The following is a 15216-nucleotide window of genomic DNA, read 5'->3' as shown; positions in this document are numbered from 1 at the left end:
TAAACACATGTTTTTCAAGGTTGAGCAGCATAACAAGGGCACAATATAGTAATGTTGTATTTAAGAACATGGGCAACAGACAAAAATTTAATTCATAAAAAGAAAACAACCATTGCTACCAGGTAAACAACAAAATTAAAAGGAAGTGCAGTCAGTCTTAAAAAATAAATACTAAATTTTTATCAGCAAGAGTACAACTTATAGAAAGTTATCTAAAACTTGGGTATTTAATTGTACAATTTTAGAGGCCAAAACAAATAGATACATAAAAATGTAAGAAATATTATTCATGATACCACTTAAAAAATTCCACTGTAGATCATCACTTGTCTTTAAATTATTATGTATTAATTTATTGGAAAACCTACAAAAATAGAAAATATAATCTTGTACTCTTCATTGCATTGTGTTTTCTTACAATCAATATGCTATATGCTTGCTTGGATTTGTTTTTTATTTGGATTTAATGGTTTGTCCTTATTATTTTGTGAGTTTATTTCACAACTGTCTCATTTTAGAGACAAATTTTTAGATAAACAAATTTTGTATTTAATACCAGTTGGCTAAGTAACTGAAAATGGTTCTGCTGTGTTTTTAAAATAATGAGAATAAACACTAACAGACACATTTAGAAAAGTATATTAATTTTTGCAAAATTAAAATTTGATGGCATTTGTCATTTAAAACACATGCTAACCATTTTTATTTTGTGCTAAGTAAAGACTGGGTGATGGCCATCAAGCCACCTTGGTAAGAGATTGAAAGAACATCTGACATTCTATTAAGACGTCTTGTCTTTTTAGATATCCTGATCTGCATTAGACCGCTTACAATGCAGCCTTCATCTTGTATAGCACCACATTATACAAAGCCATCTGTTGTTTAAATTACAATTTTAAACTAGGGTCAAAAGATAGAGTCTTCTTTTTTATTCTCAATTTCTCATCACTACTTTTTGTTCACAATTTTTTTTTTATTTTTTATCTCTCTCCCCTTATTTATACTCTACTGTATGGTTCAATAAATATACCAACATATTATATAACAGTATTTTTATTTAAACTGCCATTTTTATTTCAAGTGAATTTTTAAAAAAAAACAAAAAAACAGGCAGAACTTTAATTACTAGAGTGCCACATTGTCTTAAAATTAACAGAATGATAACAAGGAAGTACATAGCACAAAAATACACAAAATGGGGCAACATTGAAAAAAATCACTTGAAGCTAAAATAAATTATTTGAAATATTTTACAGTGAATAAGAAATTTAGGGCTTAAATGATTCCTTGTGCAAGTGGTCCTCTATGAACTGTTTATTGATTGAGGGTTTTGTAACTTTACTGTATAGTTTCCTTACTAGAACTAACCTTATCATAGCCTTGTACTTGAAAAAGAGGTTAAAGGTAATGAATGAGTAGATGCATGGAGGGAATTACTTGCCTGCAGTGAACAATTATTGGACATGACCGGCCCCTGTAGCACTTGTTTACCTTTCTGCAATAAAACAGAAGACAATAAAATACATTTATTAAAAAAAAAAAAACAGATTTTGCAGCATTAAAACTAACAAGTGCTATAAAGGATATTAAGAACATGCTTCATACTTTAACTTTATGTAGTAACTGATAGCATAATTTTTATAGTATGTCACTTTCTCATCTGTGAAACAAGCATGTTATAACAACACAAGTCAAATGTTACACTTTAGCTCATCAAACCCAACACAGCTATATCATGCAACAACCTTTCCATTTATTGGCCAAAATGAGTTTTTTGGTTTTAAATAAAAATATATGATAGAAAAATTACAACATAATTCATCAGTTTGTAAAAGTGGCCTATGGAAAAAACACAAGTCAGGACAGTCTTTGCATGTATTAAAATGGAAACTCTATATATCTAATATACAATATATATCTAATATATATCTAGTATACTCTATATACAAGCAACTAGAAATGTTATAAGTATTTACCCTGTATTTGAAGAATTTATTACATATCATTTTAAGTTATTCATTTAGAAGACTACAGTTTGAAACCAGAAAAATTTCTATATCAACAATCTATCTATCTATCTATCTATCTATCTATCTATCTATCTATCTATCTATCTATCTATCTATCTATCTATCTATCTATCTAGTGCACTGTTAAGATCTTTTTGGAAGATTAATAAGAGAGGGAACATATAAATTAAAACTAACCTGCTCATTTATGCAAGTCTACATCAAAACAGACATTCCGCCTAAAAAATATGAGCTCTTTTTTGCCCTAGAATCCCTGGACAATCTATTAGGTATCTTATTAAACAATTAAAACTACATTCTCTTACATTATTAATTCATATTTATAATATCATTTCACAATTTAGTTAATACTGTAAGACTTATTAATTGCTTTGTATATTGATGATGCAAATTTATGTCCATTTCAAAATATTTCTTTAGTATTTACAATATATAATTGCCTAATAGTTTGCCTCAAAGACAGAAACCAATAGCCATAACTACAAAAAAAAAGTTAGCTAAGCAAAAACTGTACACTGACTTGCTCGCAACAAAAAGATTAAAAGCACTACTTTGGAAAATTTATTAAAGGTAAAGAAATATGCTATCAATAATAAAATCTAGAAGCATATGATTAACATAGAAGAGCAATTAGTAATACAAACCAGCCCTTTAGTTCATTACAAACAAAAAAGGGAAAGTCTTGTCATGCAAACCATTAGCAAGCAAAGGTCAAAGGTCGTTAGAGGCTGTGAAAGGGGGCTTCTCACATTGTCCCTGCTGCAGATTCACAGTTTCCAATGATCACTTTTGTGACTATGCAACTGGGCTCATATTACTAGCTGCAACATCACAAAAATGACACTGGCAACCGCTAATTAGCTGGCAAAAAAATAAGAGTGTGTTCATTTGAATGTGAGTGTTGTTAGTAAATACTGTGGCACAAAGCAAGAAATTAAGAGAGTAATTTATATTTTAAAAAGCCCTTGCATGTTCCACTAATTATCTTTTAGCTTTGTGATCTTTCTTTAAAGTGTAAATTTGCTCCCTAAAGGCTCAAAAAATATTTAATTAGACATAGAAATACAGGATGAACAAGCTAGTTTAGTGACAGAATGCTTTGTCCACGTTTCAACGTCTGACAACCTTTACACTTTAAAATAATCTCAAAATCAATCAATTGTACAGTCTTTATTTTACATAATGCCTTTCCTAATAAGCACCACCCAAAGTGCTTAAAGACATTCATAAAGAAAAAGAGCCTTTTCTATTTTTTAGAAAAAAGCAAAAGCTGCCTAACTGAAAAGTTAAAATTCAGATATAGAGATGAGTGTGTCTGTAGGTCAGATGAATGCTGCAAGCAGGCATAAATTCTGTACTTAGCAGATTAAGTGGGGCTGCTCCATTAAAAAAATAAAATTGAAACAAAAATAAATATACAACATTAATATCACCTTTTTCCAGAATATATAAGCCCATCTTGCACTTTAAAGCATACAAATTCATATTATATTAAGTAAAAACTATTTGGACACACTACTCATAATTAACTAGCCTCATCTGCTGAACTCTGCTTAATGCACACTTCTATACAGGTGAAATGCAGAAGCAGAATATGTAGCCAGGCTGGGTCAGTGACTGGCTGGTGTTTATTAATTGAAAAAAAAGAAGGTTCAAACTTCTAATTCATATTCTGCCTTTTAGTAAAAGACATCGTGGAAGTGGAAAGTGCTGTAGGGGCAGGAATCAAATATGTGGGTGTGTGTACCTGCGAAAGTCCAGAAGGGTTCTGGCAGACTCTGGAACGCTCTTGTTCAACCAGGTGAGAAAGTGGAATTGCGTCACAGTGCGAGTTTCATTTGTCTGCAGATTCTTCAAATAGAAACTTCGTACAAGGAAGTCCTCACACCAGATGTGCTCAGAAACCAGATTTACCTTAAATAAATAACAAATACAGTGCAAAATGTTTGACATGATTTACAGTTTACTTTTCGGTTTGTTGAAAGTTAAATGCCATTTTCCATTTTGACTATGACATAAACCTTTTTATATAAATAACTGGTCATTCAAAAAAAGTAAATTGTTTCCAGTAACAGGAAAATGAACAGTTACCTCATAAATATTGTAAAGATTTGAACCCTCGTCTGGCCAATACTGGTAGCACTGTTTGACTCCATTTTCCGTGAGAGGAGTAAGCATGACAATAACGATACAGCCATTCTCCCAGACCATCTGCAGACAAAGACAGAGCCTACGGTCAAACTGTGATGGCCTAATTACCGCGTGACATGTATAAATACCGCACTCAGACACACAATTAAAATTAATTTTAGTCAGAGGACATCTAGTCAATCCCATTATAGCATTTTATTGTACGGCTATTTATCAAACAAACTGTAAGAAACAGAAAAAGGGACTTTGAATAAAATGTTTGTTTTAAGAAATGAAACATCATATTAGCTATTTTGCATCAGATAGCAGGTATGCTTTTGTTTTACTTGCTTAGCAATAGATTAAAATGATTTCCAATCACACATAGGACATATACTACAAAAGCAGCACTTCTGGTGGAAATAAAAGGATTTGTTTTTAGTAATATTTGTCTTATTTACCCACTTCATTCAGTATGCATCAATCAATCATTCAAGAGCACATTCTAAAAGCAACACTTTTGACGGAAACAAAAACAAATTGTTTTTAATATTTGTCTTTTTTACCCACTTTGTTCAGTATGCATCATCTGAAGAGGTGACCCTTTTATGTTTATTTTAGGAGCTGTAGGACTTTTTTCCCCCAATGCAGTAAATTGTGAAAACTAAATTTTGTAAAAAAATCTTTTAAGTTCATTTTTGCAAATGAACTCTAAATGTAATAAATTAAGATACAATTAAAGATATAATATATGCCTCTACTGAATTATATATAAGGTGGTAACTGCCTCTAAACATAATTCAGTAAGCAAATTTAAAGATAATACAAAATCTTTAAGCTTTCAATTCTGAAATGGTAGCCCTCACACAATGACCATCTAAGCATTAATCTTTCAAACCACGCAAAAGTGACATTCTCGAATCAAAGCTTTAGTAAATTGTTCCACCCATTTACTTAATTTTTTATTTTTGATAATGGTCACCTTTTCTGTCATCCACAGTTTGCCTCCCACTACTTTAAACATTTCACACATTATATTTCTGGCTATGCAACAATTTAATGTGCCTGTGGCCCAATGAAGCCATTATTGAAAATGTGGAGTAATACTGATTTTATGAGAGCAATAAAATATATGATATAGACTATTGCATTACAGCCCAAGAGTGACATTACAGAACATTTTCTATGAATGAGCTTGTCCAAACTAAGTGAATTTACTATGATCTAATAACCAAAAAAAAGAAACGCTTTAACAAGAGCATTAAAGGTCTGTCTGGGCTTTTATTCAAAAGAAACCTTCCATATGTTTAATTTAAAATACACCTGTTTTCCATTTCCACAAATATTGTGAAATAAAGTTTAAATATTGTACATTTTAGAATAAACAAAAAACAAGAGCAACAGGAATAGAACAGTATTTTTCCAGAGGTAAGGAGAAAAATGTGACAGCTCACTGTACTGCCTCTAGAACATTTGCCATTGAGTCGACAATGTCAGATTAGGCTGTAAACACTTCCTCACTGAGGACATCTGGACTAATATATTCAACAGAAAATATCAAACCTTTCTGGTTTAAAGCAGAAACAGAATGAACTACTGTAAGACTTTATATTGCTTGGTACAACATAGTAGGTAAATACAGAAGCTAACTCTGGTTAGTGCTTTATACATTCGTATAAAAATAAAAACATTACATACTCTTTATTTTGTATCAGGGAATGTACTAATATAAATTTTAACTGCATTTCATATGTAAATATTTTTTTAAATAGTAAGTGTCTCCTGCCTTTTTGATAACTTTCAGTTTACGTGAACATTTCTGTTTTAAAAAAACCTTAAATACAAACAAATGGAATGTTTGCAACATGAATAATGCAAAATGTTTTGTTTCTTAAATATAAATTCCAAAGATCGAACCTCAGGCTTCCTGTTGCTTATAATCATCATATTTATATCATGTAGGGAAAGGTAATGGCACAAATGCCATGTAGAAAAATAGTTTGTTATTTGCAATTTAGCATCTATATGTATTTTAAATTCATCTTTATAGTGCATCTATAACTCATGGCATTTTAGTTATGTTTCTGTCTTATAGCAAATATGTAACATAAAGTACATATTTGCATTAGGAAACATAGCTCTGATTCTGACTCCTATAATAAACCACCTCACCACTGTTTTCTAATATACACAATGTAAAAGGAATAGATTTGTTTAACTGTGAATTCAGAAGCTGCATGCTACTGACATTTGTAGCATATTGCTGTTATTTTCTCTTGAAAATTAGAACCAAAGAAGGATACAGAAGTTTTTATTGTGATATACTTCACTGTTCCAAACCAGATTGGTTTGAATATATAACAGAAAGGTTACACAGAGCAATCACCCTGTAGATCATGGTTGTAGATTTGCTCTCTTTGGTCTTTTGATCAAAGCCATTGTTTCAGGTCCAGTAATCAGACATGGATAAATATAAAATACACTATAGGTAGATATTTCCTTAAATACAATGCACACTGATTTCAAACATTTCTGGTTATGCAAAGCTTTAAAATTGAAGAAACATGTCTAAAAACCTGTTAAAACAAATGTTCTTGAAACAACTTCTTATCTTCCTCAGACAGTAAACAATATGCTTGGCCACTGAATCATCAAAACAAAGCAGGCTATTACAAAGTGTCAAAGTTGACATCACCCAATCATCAGATAACAAGACATGCAGGTTAGGGTGGCTAAAATTGGCCTGATGTCAATGACTGTTGGGGTGTGTGTATTTCTCTGAGTGAGTTCTTAGATGGCCTGGTGATTCATCCAGGGTTGATCAAGGTTTAAGCCTCTGGCCCTGGATGAATGCATACACTAACCAGGTGCAGTAACCAGTCACAGGCTGTCTAGGTCTAGAGTCACTAAAGAGCACCATAAACTGAAAACATTGCTCTTCTTGAGATGTTTGTAGCTTGTTTGTTGGGGATGCTACATAAGCAACTTTATGGTAACTCCCCTCTCCAACTTTAATAAATCACACTATTGCTGACCTCCACAATGAACATTGACACAGTTTTTCAGAATTGTTACGCTCTAGTTAATGAAAGACTCAACAAACTGTATTTAGTTCATCATTCACTGAAGTTCTGGTTACTTAGTTATTCACAAGGAAACATTGCTGGGCCTGAACAAAATGCTTTGTCAACTAACACAGATGACCGAGTTAATGTACGATACTTTATAAAATGAATCTTCTTTCAATAACATAGAAGTTGAAAATAATTCTGCATGTTTTTGGATTGTTAGTTAGTTAAGAGGATAGAAAAAATACTTCAAAAATAAAAACGATTTTAGACATAACAGCTGAGCAAACTGATGAAAACATGTGGCTCTTATATAACGGCTCTGCTCAGAAACTATATTAACACAAAGTGGTCAGAGACTATATTAACACAACGATGAAAGAGTATTTGGTTTATACGTGATTAATAAGTGGTGATTTCTTCTTACCTGCCAGAAATCTGCAACAGTAGCTGGCAGTGGACCTTGAGTACTGATGTATGCAGGGTTCCTGGGGTCATGGTCCATCTGGGCAGGGAGAAATGAAAGTAAACTGTGTTAACAGACTGCTATCATCATGACTGATTATACACATTTTTATGGCAATTTCCACATGCATTTTCCTCATGTTCCAGGCTCTGTAAAAGGTAAGAGAAAGATGAACTTTACACAGACGAAGAACAGGATTTGGTGATCAAGATCTACTTTTTCACTTTCTTACATTAAGAAAATGTGGGGAGTTAATAGCTGTATGCTTTCTTTCACTGGGTTCTTAATCATAATTAAGGTATGAGGACTTAATTCACTAGTCTGCAAAAGTCCTCTATGTATTCCATATTTTATGTTCTGTTTTACCCCTTCAAGGCTATCAGTTAAAACAAATTTACCACACCAACCCGCCTTATGCCCAGTTCCAATGGTACAGGGTGCTGTAGACCTAAAGGAGGGTTAAGTTGTCTCAGCAAAATGATAGATGGTTTAAAGATCTAGTTGAAGTGTCTGCTTATTTTCTTTAGAATGTTTGAAAAGAATGGTTTTATTAATACTCATAAATTTGTAAAATAAAAATGTCATAAGTGTTCGTGTTAAGGGTTCCTAGTCATACCACCTGTACCTGCAAGGTAATGTTGTAGTTGATATCTTAATCACTTGTCAATTCCTGCTTTTAAGTGGGCCGTTACTTTGAGACAAAGCTGAAATACCAAAGAATGTTGTTTTTCTTTTCAACTCCACTTTTTGGAATTTTTGTGATTTTCTCATATTGTTTATTTTGCAAAAGTATATTTTTTAAGGCACCCTCCCAGACATGTACACACAGGTGCAACTGAGACAAAATCAGGTTACATTACTGTCTGACCTTGTGTTGACTCCTTGTTAATTTATCTGTATTGTTTCATTTCATTGTTTCTGACAATTACTGACTCAGTGAACAATGGCTTTTCTGGAGTATTTTCACTCAGTATTTTCTGTGTTCCTCTTTGCCTTTTTAAGGGCAGCACAGTGGTGCAGGGCATAGTGCTAGTGTCTCTCAGATTTAAAAGACTGGATTAATTTCCCAACCCGGTCACTATCTGTGTGGAGTTTGCACATTTGTCTTGTGTTTACGGGTGCTTTTCATCTGGCCCTCTATGTTTTTCCCCACATTCCAAATGCATGCATGTTAGGTTAATTGGTGTTTCCTAACTGATCTAGTGATGGTACTTGAGCTCTGCGACAGATGTTCAGTTCAGGGTATATTTCTGCCTTGCACTTTATTCAGCCAGGGATAAACACTGAAATGAACTGAGAAGGTTTGAAAATGGATAAATGCATCATTACTTTTTCCAAATATCAGTACCTTCTCTAGTAAATGTTTTTTTTTAATTCTAACAAATGATATAACTTAGCTTGAATAAATCTGATTTTAGTTTGTGATATTGTTTTCTAGTTAAATGTACTAAAAGGAATCTTAGAAACAGGAAAGAAAAATAATGTGTACAGTCTCAATAATCACTTATGTGTTCATATTTAGGACATCAATACTCATCCACCCATCCATGGTCTAATCTGTTCTTCAATTTACAGTCATAGGGAATAGGTGCCTATGCCAGCAGCACTGGGTAAAAGGTGGGAAGCAACCCTGGAGACAGTGCATGCCTATTGCATATACTCTTTAAGAACAAACACACACATACTCAGTCATTCTGGGCCAATTTAGAAATATGCACACAATGAAAACTCAATCAGACAAGGAGAGAACAAGCAACCTCCTCACAGTTAGTTCACAGACATAAGATTTGAAGCTTCAGGGCAAACTAGAGCTCTGGAAGACCATGTATTTAATAACTTATGTGACAGGAATAATGATAGCCTTAGCACTGGAATTACATAAATAGTCAGACAATACATAATAAAGTGTCTTCTTAGATACTCCAACAGTAAATTAATAAATGTTCATTAATTTATATTATCCTATTATTGGAATATAATTACAATTAATTATAATACTAATTAGCATGGAGGTACAGTAGTTAGTGGATTTTTTCTTAGTTCCAGAGTCTTGGATTCGAATTCTGTCAATGACGTGCATCATCACTGCCCACTCTGCTACAATGGTACTTTACAAAGACCTCAGCTCAGACACTTTCTGCATGGAATTTGTTCATTTTTCTAAATCCCATAGAAATACAGATTAGATTGTTTGGCAACACTGAATTAGACCTGTGTAAATGCTTGTGAAAGTGCCTTGGGCTGCTGTCTACCTGATGTCAGATACCGCCTGGATAGACTTTACCCCTCCACTCAGAGAACCTGTGTAAAAGTAACTGGGTTTTGAAAATGAATGAAGGAATGGATGTAAACCTGATATTGTTGCTATTTCCCCATGATTATAGCACAGCTGCCCAGAAAGACAAAGTCATATCCATTAAGCATGTCCCTTGTTGCTTCCAGATTGTGTTAAACTGGTAGTGTAGTAGCTGAGCCTTTTTTTCTTCCTTTCAGAATCTCGACTCAAACCAAATTACCAGATTCAATTACTGAATTACCACAAAATTGATTTGACCATATTGGCTTCCTGTCCAATATAAAATCATCTTCAAAATTCTACAGAATGCCTGTCTTTACTGCTTTGTGAAATTTAAACATGTAAGCTAATTCAGATGGAATGAGACAGATTAATGTACAGTAGGCCAAATCTGTATTATACCTATTTTCCTAAGTTTGGTTTAGTCATCGTCAACTTAGGTTAAATAAGTTACGCGGTAATGGCTGCAAAATCCATAGTAAAATTCCTGATCATCTGAATTCTACATACAAAAAGAAAGCTCAAAATAATGTAAATACTATTAGTAATGTAAATACTAAATGTATTTTAATGCATTTTGCATAAGCTACCATATATGTAACAAAATACAAAGATATAAATGAAAACAGATTTTGAATGAACTATTTAACTCAGTGTTAATTATCTAAAGTTTAACTTACAAGAGTATATTTGAACCACAGTTGTTTTTTTATCTTTTTATAATAAACATTCAATTGCACATTAACACAATTTTTACTGTTGCTGCCTCACAAAACTATGAGTTTGGGTTTGAATGCCAACATTTTCACTGTCTTTGAGGATTAAGCATGTATTTCCTTATGTCACTGCATTTTTCCCCAGGTACTCCAGCTTCTTGCCACATCCTGATGCCAATCTCATTAAGTTAATTGAGGACTTTTAATTGGCTGTGTAAGGGAGTATAATTATGAGCATGGGTATCACCTCTGATAGACAGGAAAATTCTCAATGGCTGGTTTCAGTTTTATGCCTAATGTTCCCCATCAACCTATACTGGGTAAATGTGGGTTCAGATAATGCGTTGATGTACATCTTTGAAGTATTTTTATTGGCTACCTTTGGTCTTTTGTTTTTATTCAGATGTCAAAATAATGCTTCACAGGTCCTCGGGTATTATATACATTTTGTAAAGCCAATTAGTCAGTAGGCATATAAATATAGGAACAGACATTAAATTAATAAAGGAGATAAATGAAAGCCACCAAAAGAATGTTAAAAATGCAAAAGAAAAAGTAGCTGCAAGCAGCGATGACTGATTATTAAGGCTAAACAGTTAGACAAGATCTCAGTCCATTTCACTGGGATTGGGCAACAAATTAATCAATAACTTTAATTAAAGGCAGCGGCTGGGTTCTGTTTAAAAGGTTGGTTGTGATAGAAACCTGCAGGCATCGTGGTTTGAAAGGTGCCAATGTGAGGAATGTTTAAAGTAATATAATTTACAAAGAGTCAGGTAAAGTGACACTGTGCCCTGTGTTTGCAAAAATTACTCCAATACAATCCATAACGAAATATCCACTTAACTATCCATTATCTGAACCAGTTAAATCAATTTCAAGGCCACAGAGAAAATATAGACTATAGTGGAAGCATTGGGTACAAGACAGGAATAAATCCTGAGTTGAGCACTCATTCACACACACACTCACACACAGAAAAAACATTAATTCATTGGAGATATGAAGCAGTGGCCCACGTTGAAACCTACCCTTAAGATATCTCTTAAAAAGTATGTACAGTATGAAACAAGGGAGCAAATAATACTGTTTGACATGAAAAACTCTAACTGTTACACAAATGTATCAAAAATTGGAGGACTGAATGAGTTTTTTTTCCACAAAATTTGTTAGGGCAAGTCCAAGACATTTAAAACTAAAGCATGGCTAATGTAATATTTTTCCCTCAAAGTAACAGCTTGGACTTCTCTTTGTTTGGACATCTCATTTCTACATTACATACAAGCATCACAGAAAATTATATTTGTTGATGACGCATTTCTCTAAAACTATAAACAAGTTTAGGTACTAGGTTTAGTCAACACTTGATTGGCCGGTATAGTACAAATGAGTCACGTTTTATTTTTCTGGAAACTACTGTAGGTACAATTGTATTGACCATAAGAAAATGAAAATTGCTTAAAAACCTATACAATATCAATCACTTTCACAACTTCAGCAAAATAACTGAAGATGAAAGCAAAAATGGTGAAATAAGAATTTGAACAAGCAACATGTGGACAGAAACATGGACACACTAACAACATTTGTCATGCCTTGGCCCAACAGCAATAACAGCAATGTAAATAACTTTTCCAAACATTATTGGTTAAACGTTATCTTCTTTCCCTCTGGCTTTTAACTTAATTGGGATTGTCACAGCAGAGGTGTATTTTCCTCTTCCACTGCATTCTTTTTCAGACCATCTCCTTATTACACATCCCCTCCACATCTTTCATCTTTCCATCTGGTTTATGGTCCCATCTCTTTCTTTCTCTTGACAGCTTGATCTCTAATAATCTTCTTCACACAATGTTTTCCTCTAGTCCACTAGAGTCTTTCACCATATCCCTTCCACCTTTAAGCTCCTACTTGTTCTCTGCTCGATTCATTTGGCTCACCTCACACATCTATCATTGCATTTTCATTTCCTGAACGCCTATTTTTTCAGACTTCCATCATTGCTGTTCTTGCTAACATCTTGTGAATATTCCCTTTCATCTTTGCAGCTATACTTTTCTCACTGACCATTCCACTACTCATTCTCCAATTTTTAACCCACTGCCCACTGTTATTGGCTACGTCAGTTACAGCACTACGGCTATGTGGCGTGTTCTCCGAGGGTGATCCAGCTCGTAAGATCCTCATTGTTAGGGACTCGAGTGGCTGGACCAGGCCAAGGGGTCGCCCACATAACACCTGGCTGTGGCATTTAGACGGTCATTTCCGGAGGGTGGGACTGTGTCTCCCAGGGGGATTGCCAGCCGGGATCCTGAGTTGTTTCGTCATGTAGTGGGAGCGGCAACACACTGTACCAGTGCATACTCCCCAACTTGACTTGACTTGAACTTGTTATTGGCTGGCTTGCAATTACCATGATTGCTAACAGAGCTTCTTTTAATTACGGACCTTCTCAGAGTTGTGAATATAATTTTTCAGTTAAATTAGGTTTATGGTTTTGTTTTTATTGCTTTTATTAATATAATTATTTTGGGGTGGTGAAACAGGCAGCTGACTACACATGGGCAAAAATGGCAGTGCTTTGGAATTATGGAAGCATTTTAAGAAATGCATAAGTCTGTGGCGCCATTCCAATGTTGCAAGTTTTATTGTTTTTTGTTACTAAGAAGAGATATTTTTAAACAATGGCATGTAGAGTGTAGGATGCGATGATGGCCTTATCTAAAGGCTAATAGCGTTAAGTATTTTTTAATTTAAAGCATATACTGTTAAGTAGAATATTACTTTTATATCTAATAAACAATAAAGTGTAAAACCTGCCACAACAAGAACCTCAGTCCTGCCCTATGCAATGCCTTCTGTCTTGGCTAAGCAAAAATAAAAGATAAATGAATGAAAAGAAATTAAATAAACGTTGAAAAAAGCAATACACAACCAGCACCAATGATTACTGACAAATCAATAACTTATATAATGAATAAGCAACTTGTATTGAGGGTATTTAATAAAAATTTTAAATGATCTTCCATACAGTATGTGTTATCCATATTTTAAACTATAAAAATGTAAAAAAAAAAAAAGAAACCAACCAAAAATGATTTTCCAAAACAAACAGAAAGCTGCATTTATTCAAAGTAGGTAGAAAGCAAATGTTGAGACATTTCTTAAAAGCAGACACTGGTACATCTTAAAATATGGGCTCATGTGTTTTCAGTTGTAAAAGTGCCACTTCTGAGCTTTTCATCTCTGGACTAGAAAGACTGTGTATTTCATCCTACTTTAGAGATTACCACAGGCCTGTTCAACAAGCCATGAAAACACCTGCATGAAGCTCAAAAGGGTGACACTGAGACTGAGTGCTTGGTTAACAACTTGCTTGGTTTACAAATTACCTATTTTATGTACAAAAAACAATACACATCTAGGATAAGACAGCAGGCTTCACTCAGAAAACAAGTTTTGTCTATTTTCAGTTTAATACACTGCTGTCAAGAAGCTGCTGAAAATGAGTAAAACATAATAATGAAGGCCAAAATGTGTCACCAATTGCAGTAAGTGAATGGCATTCATACATATTACATTCTCAAGTAGATGCTATTGTACAGGAAACATAATTATTGGCTAGGCCAATTTAACTCAGAGCAATTACAGGAATGGCAGATAAATCTAAATCTTGCTACATGAAATTGTCTCTAGTTGTTTCCTCTTTTACTGTGATTCAAATAAATAAATAAATTAGGAAACCCATTTAAATATGCTGCATTTCATTTTAAAGATTAGGCCTAGATTACAGCTTAATTACAAACATAAAAAAACTATAGTGTCTAGTGATAAAAATGTAACTGAAATATCTTATGTCTAAAAGGTAAAAATATAGAATGTGTCTTCCATAGGCAGCCTTGCCCTCTTTAATTTTTACTTTTTGTTGCAACATCATTCTTCATACTTTCATCACTAGCATAGAGTCACCTGAAGGTTGCTTATTGACTATAAAAAAATTGAACATTGGAAAAAAAAGAAGACAACGAGAGCACAAAAAGTAACAGTTATAAAACCAGAACATTTATATGGCTTATTTGGGTCACATTAACAGACCTTGTCATCCCTAAACTGTAAGAAGGGCACTTTACTCCTTTAGCTCCCACTTATCCACCAAGTAATTCCCTACACGAAAAATATTTAATTTTAAACCTGACCACCAGCTACCACTTCAGTTACTGGTTCTTGCCATGAAAATGTCAGGTCTATTCCAGTGTAGGTCTAATGAACCCCAGAACCATGCCACTCCTTGTGCATATTAAACGCAGGTCATCTCAGGTAGAAGACGAGGTTCTCAGATGTGTCTTTCAGAAGCCTGTTCTACTTTTAAACAAGTGAGACTACTGTGTTCACTTATGTAATACACTTTCTAACATCCAGCATGTGTGGAATGCGTGCAGTTCCCTAAAGGAGGCACAGGATATGTGTTGTTTTATATCAAACTTTGCAGAACCAAAGATGTGGATTGCAT

General features: G+C 33.7%; 1 protein-coding gene across 2 annotated transcripts in view; it reads right to left on the bottom strand.

Annotated features, from left to right (window-relative positions):
- Window positions 1–15216, bottom strand: part of ptprn2 (protein tyrosine phosphatase receptor type N2) — a 1061581-nt gene that overhangs the window by 11104 nt on the left and 1035261 nt on the right. For both annotated transcript variants that reach the window (XM_028804141.2, XM_028804142.2), the window contains exons 17-20: window positions 7656–7733; window positions 4122–4241; window positions 3778–3944; window positions 1442–1495 (exon numbers count right to left, since the gene is read on the bottom strand). In XM_028804141.2, the coding sequence (XP_028659974.2) occupies window positions 1442–1495; window positions 3778–3944; window positions 4122–4241; window positions 7656–7733 (419 nt within the window). The remainder of the gene's footprint in view (window positions 1–1441; window positions 1496–3777; window positions 3945–4121; window positions 4242–7655; window positions 7734–15216) is intronic.

Source organism: Erpetoichthys calabaricus, chromosome 6, assembly GCF_900747795.2.
Source record: "Erpetoichthys calabaricus chromosome 6, fErpCal1.3, whole genome shotgun sequence".
Lineage (NCBI taxonomy): Eukaryota > Metazoa > Chordata > Cladistia > Polypteriformes > Polypteridae > Erpetoichthys > Erpetoichthys calabaricus.
This window is presented reverse-complemented; position numbering and strand designations above follow the sequence as displayed.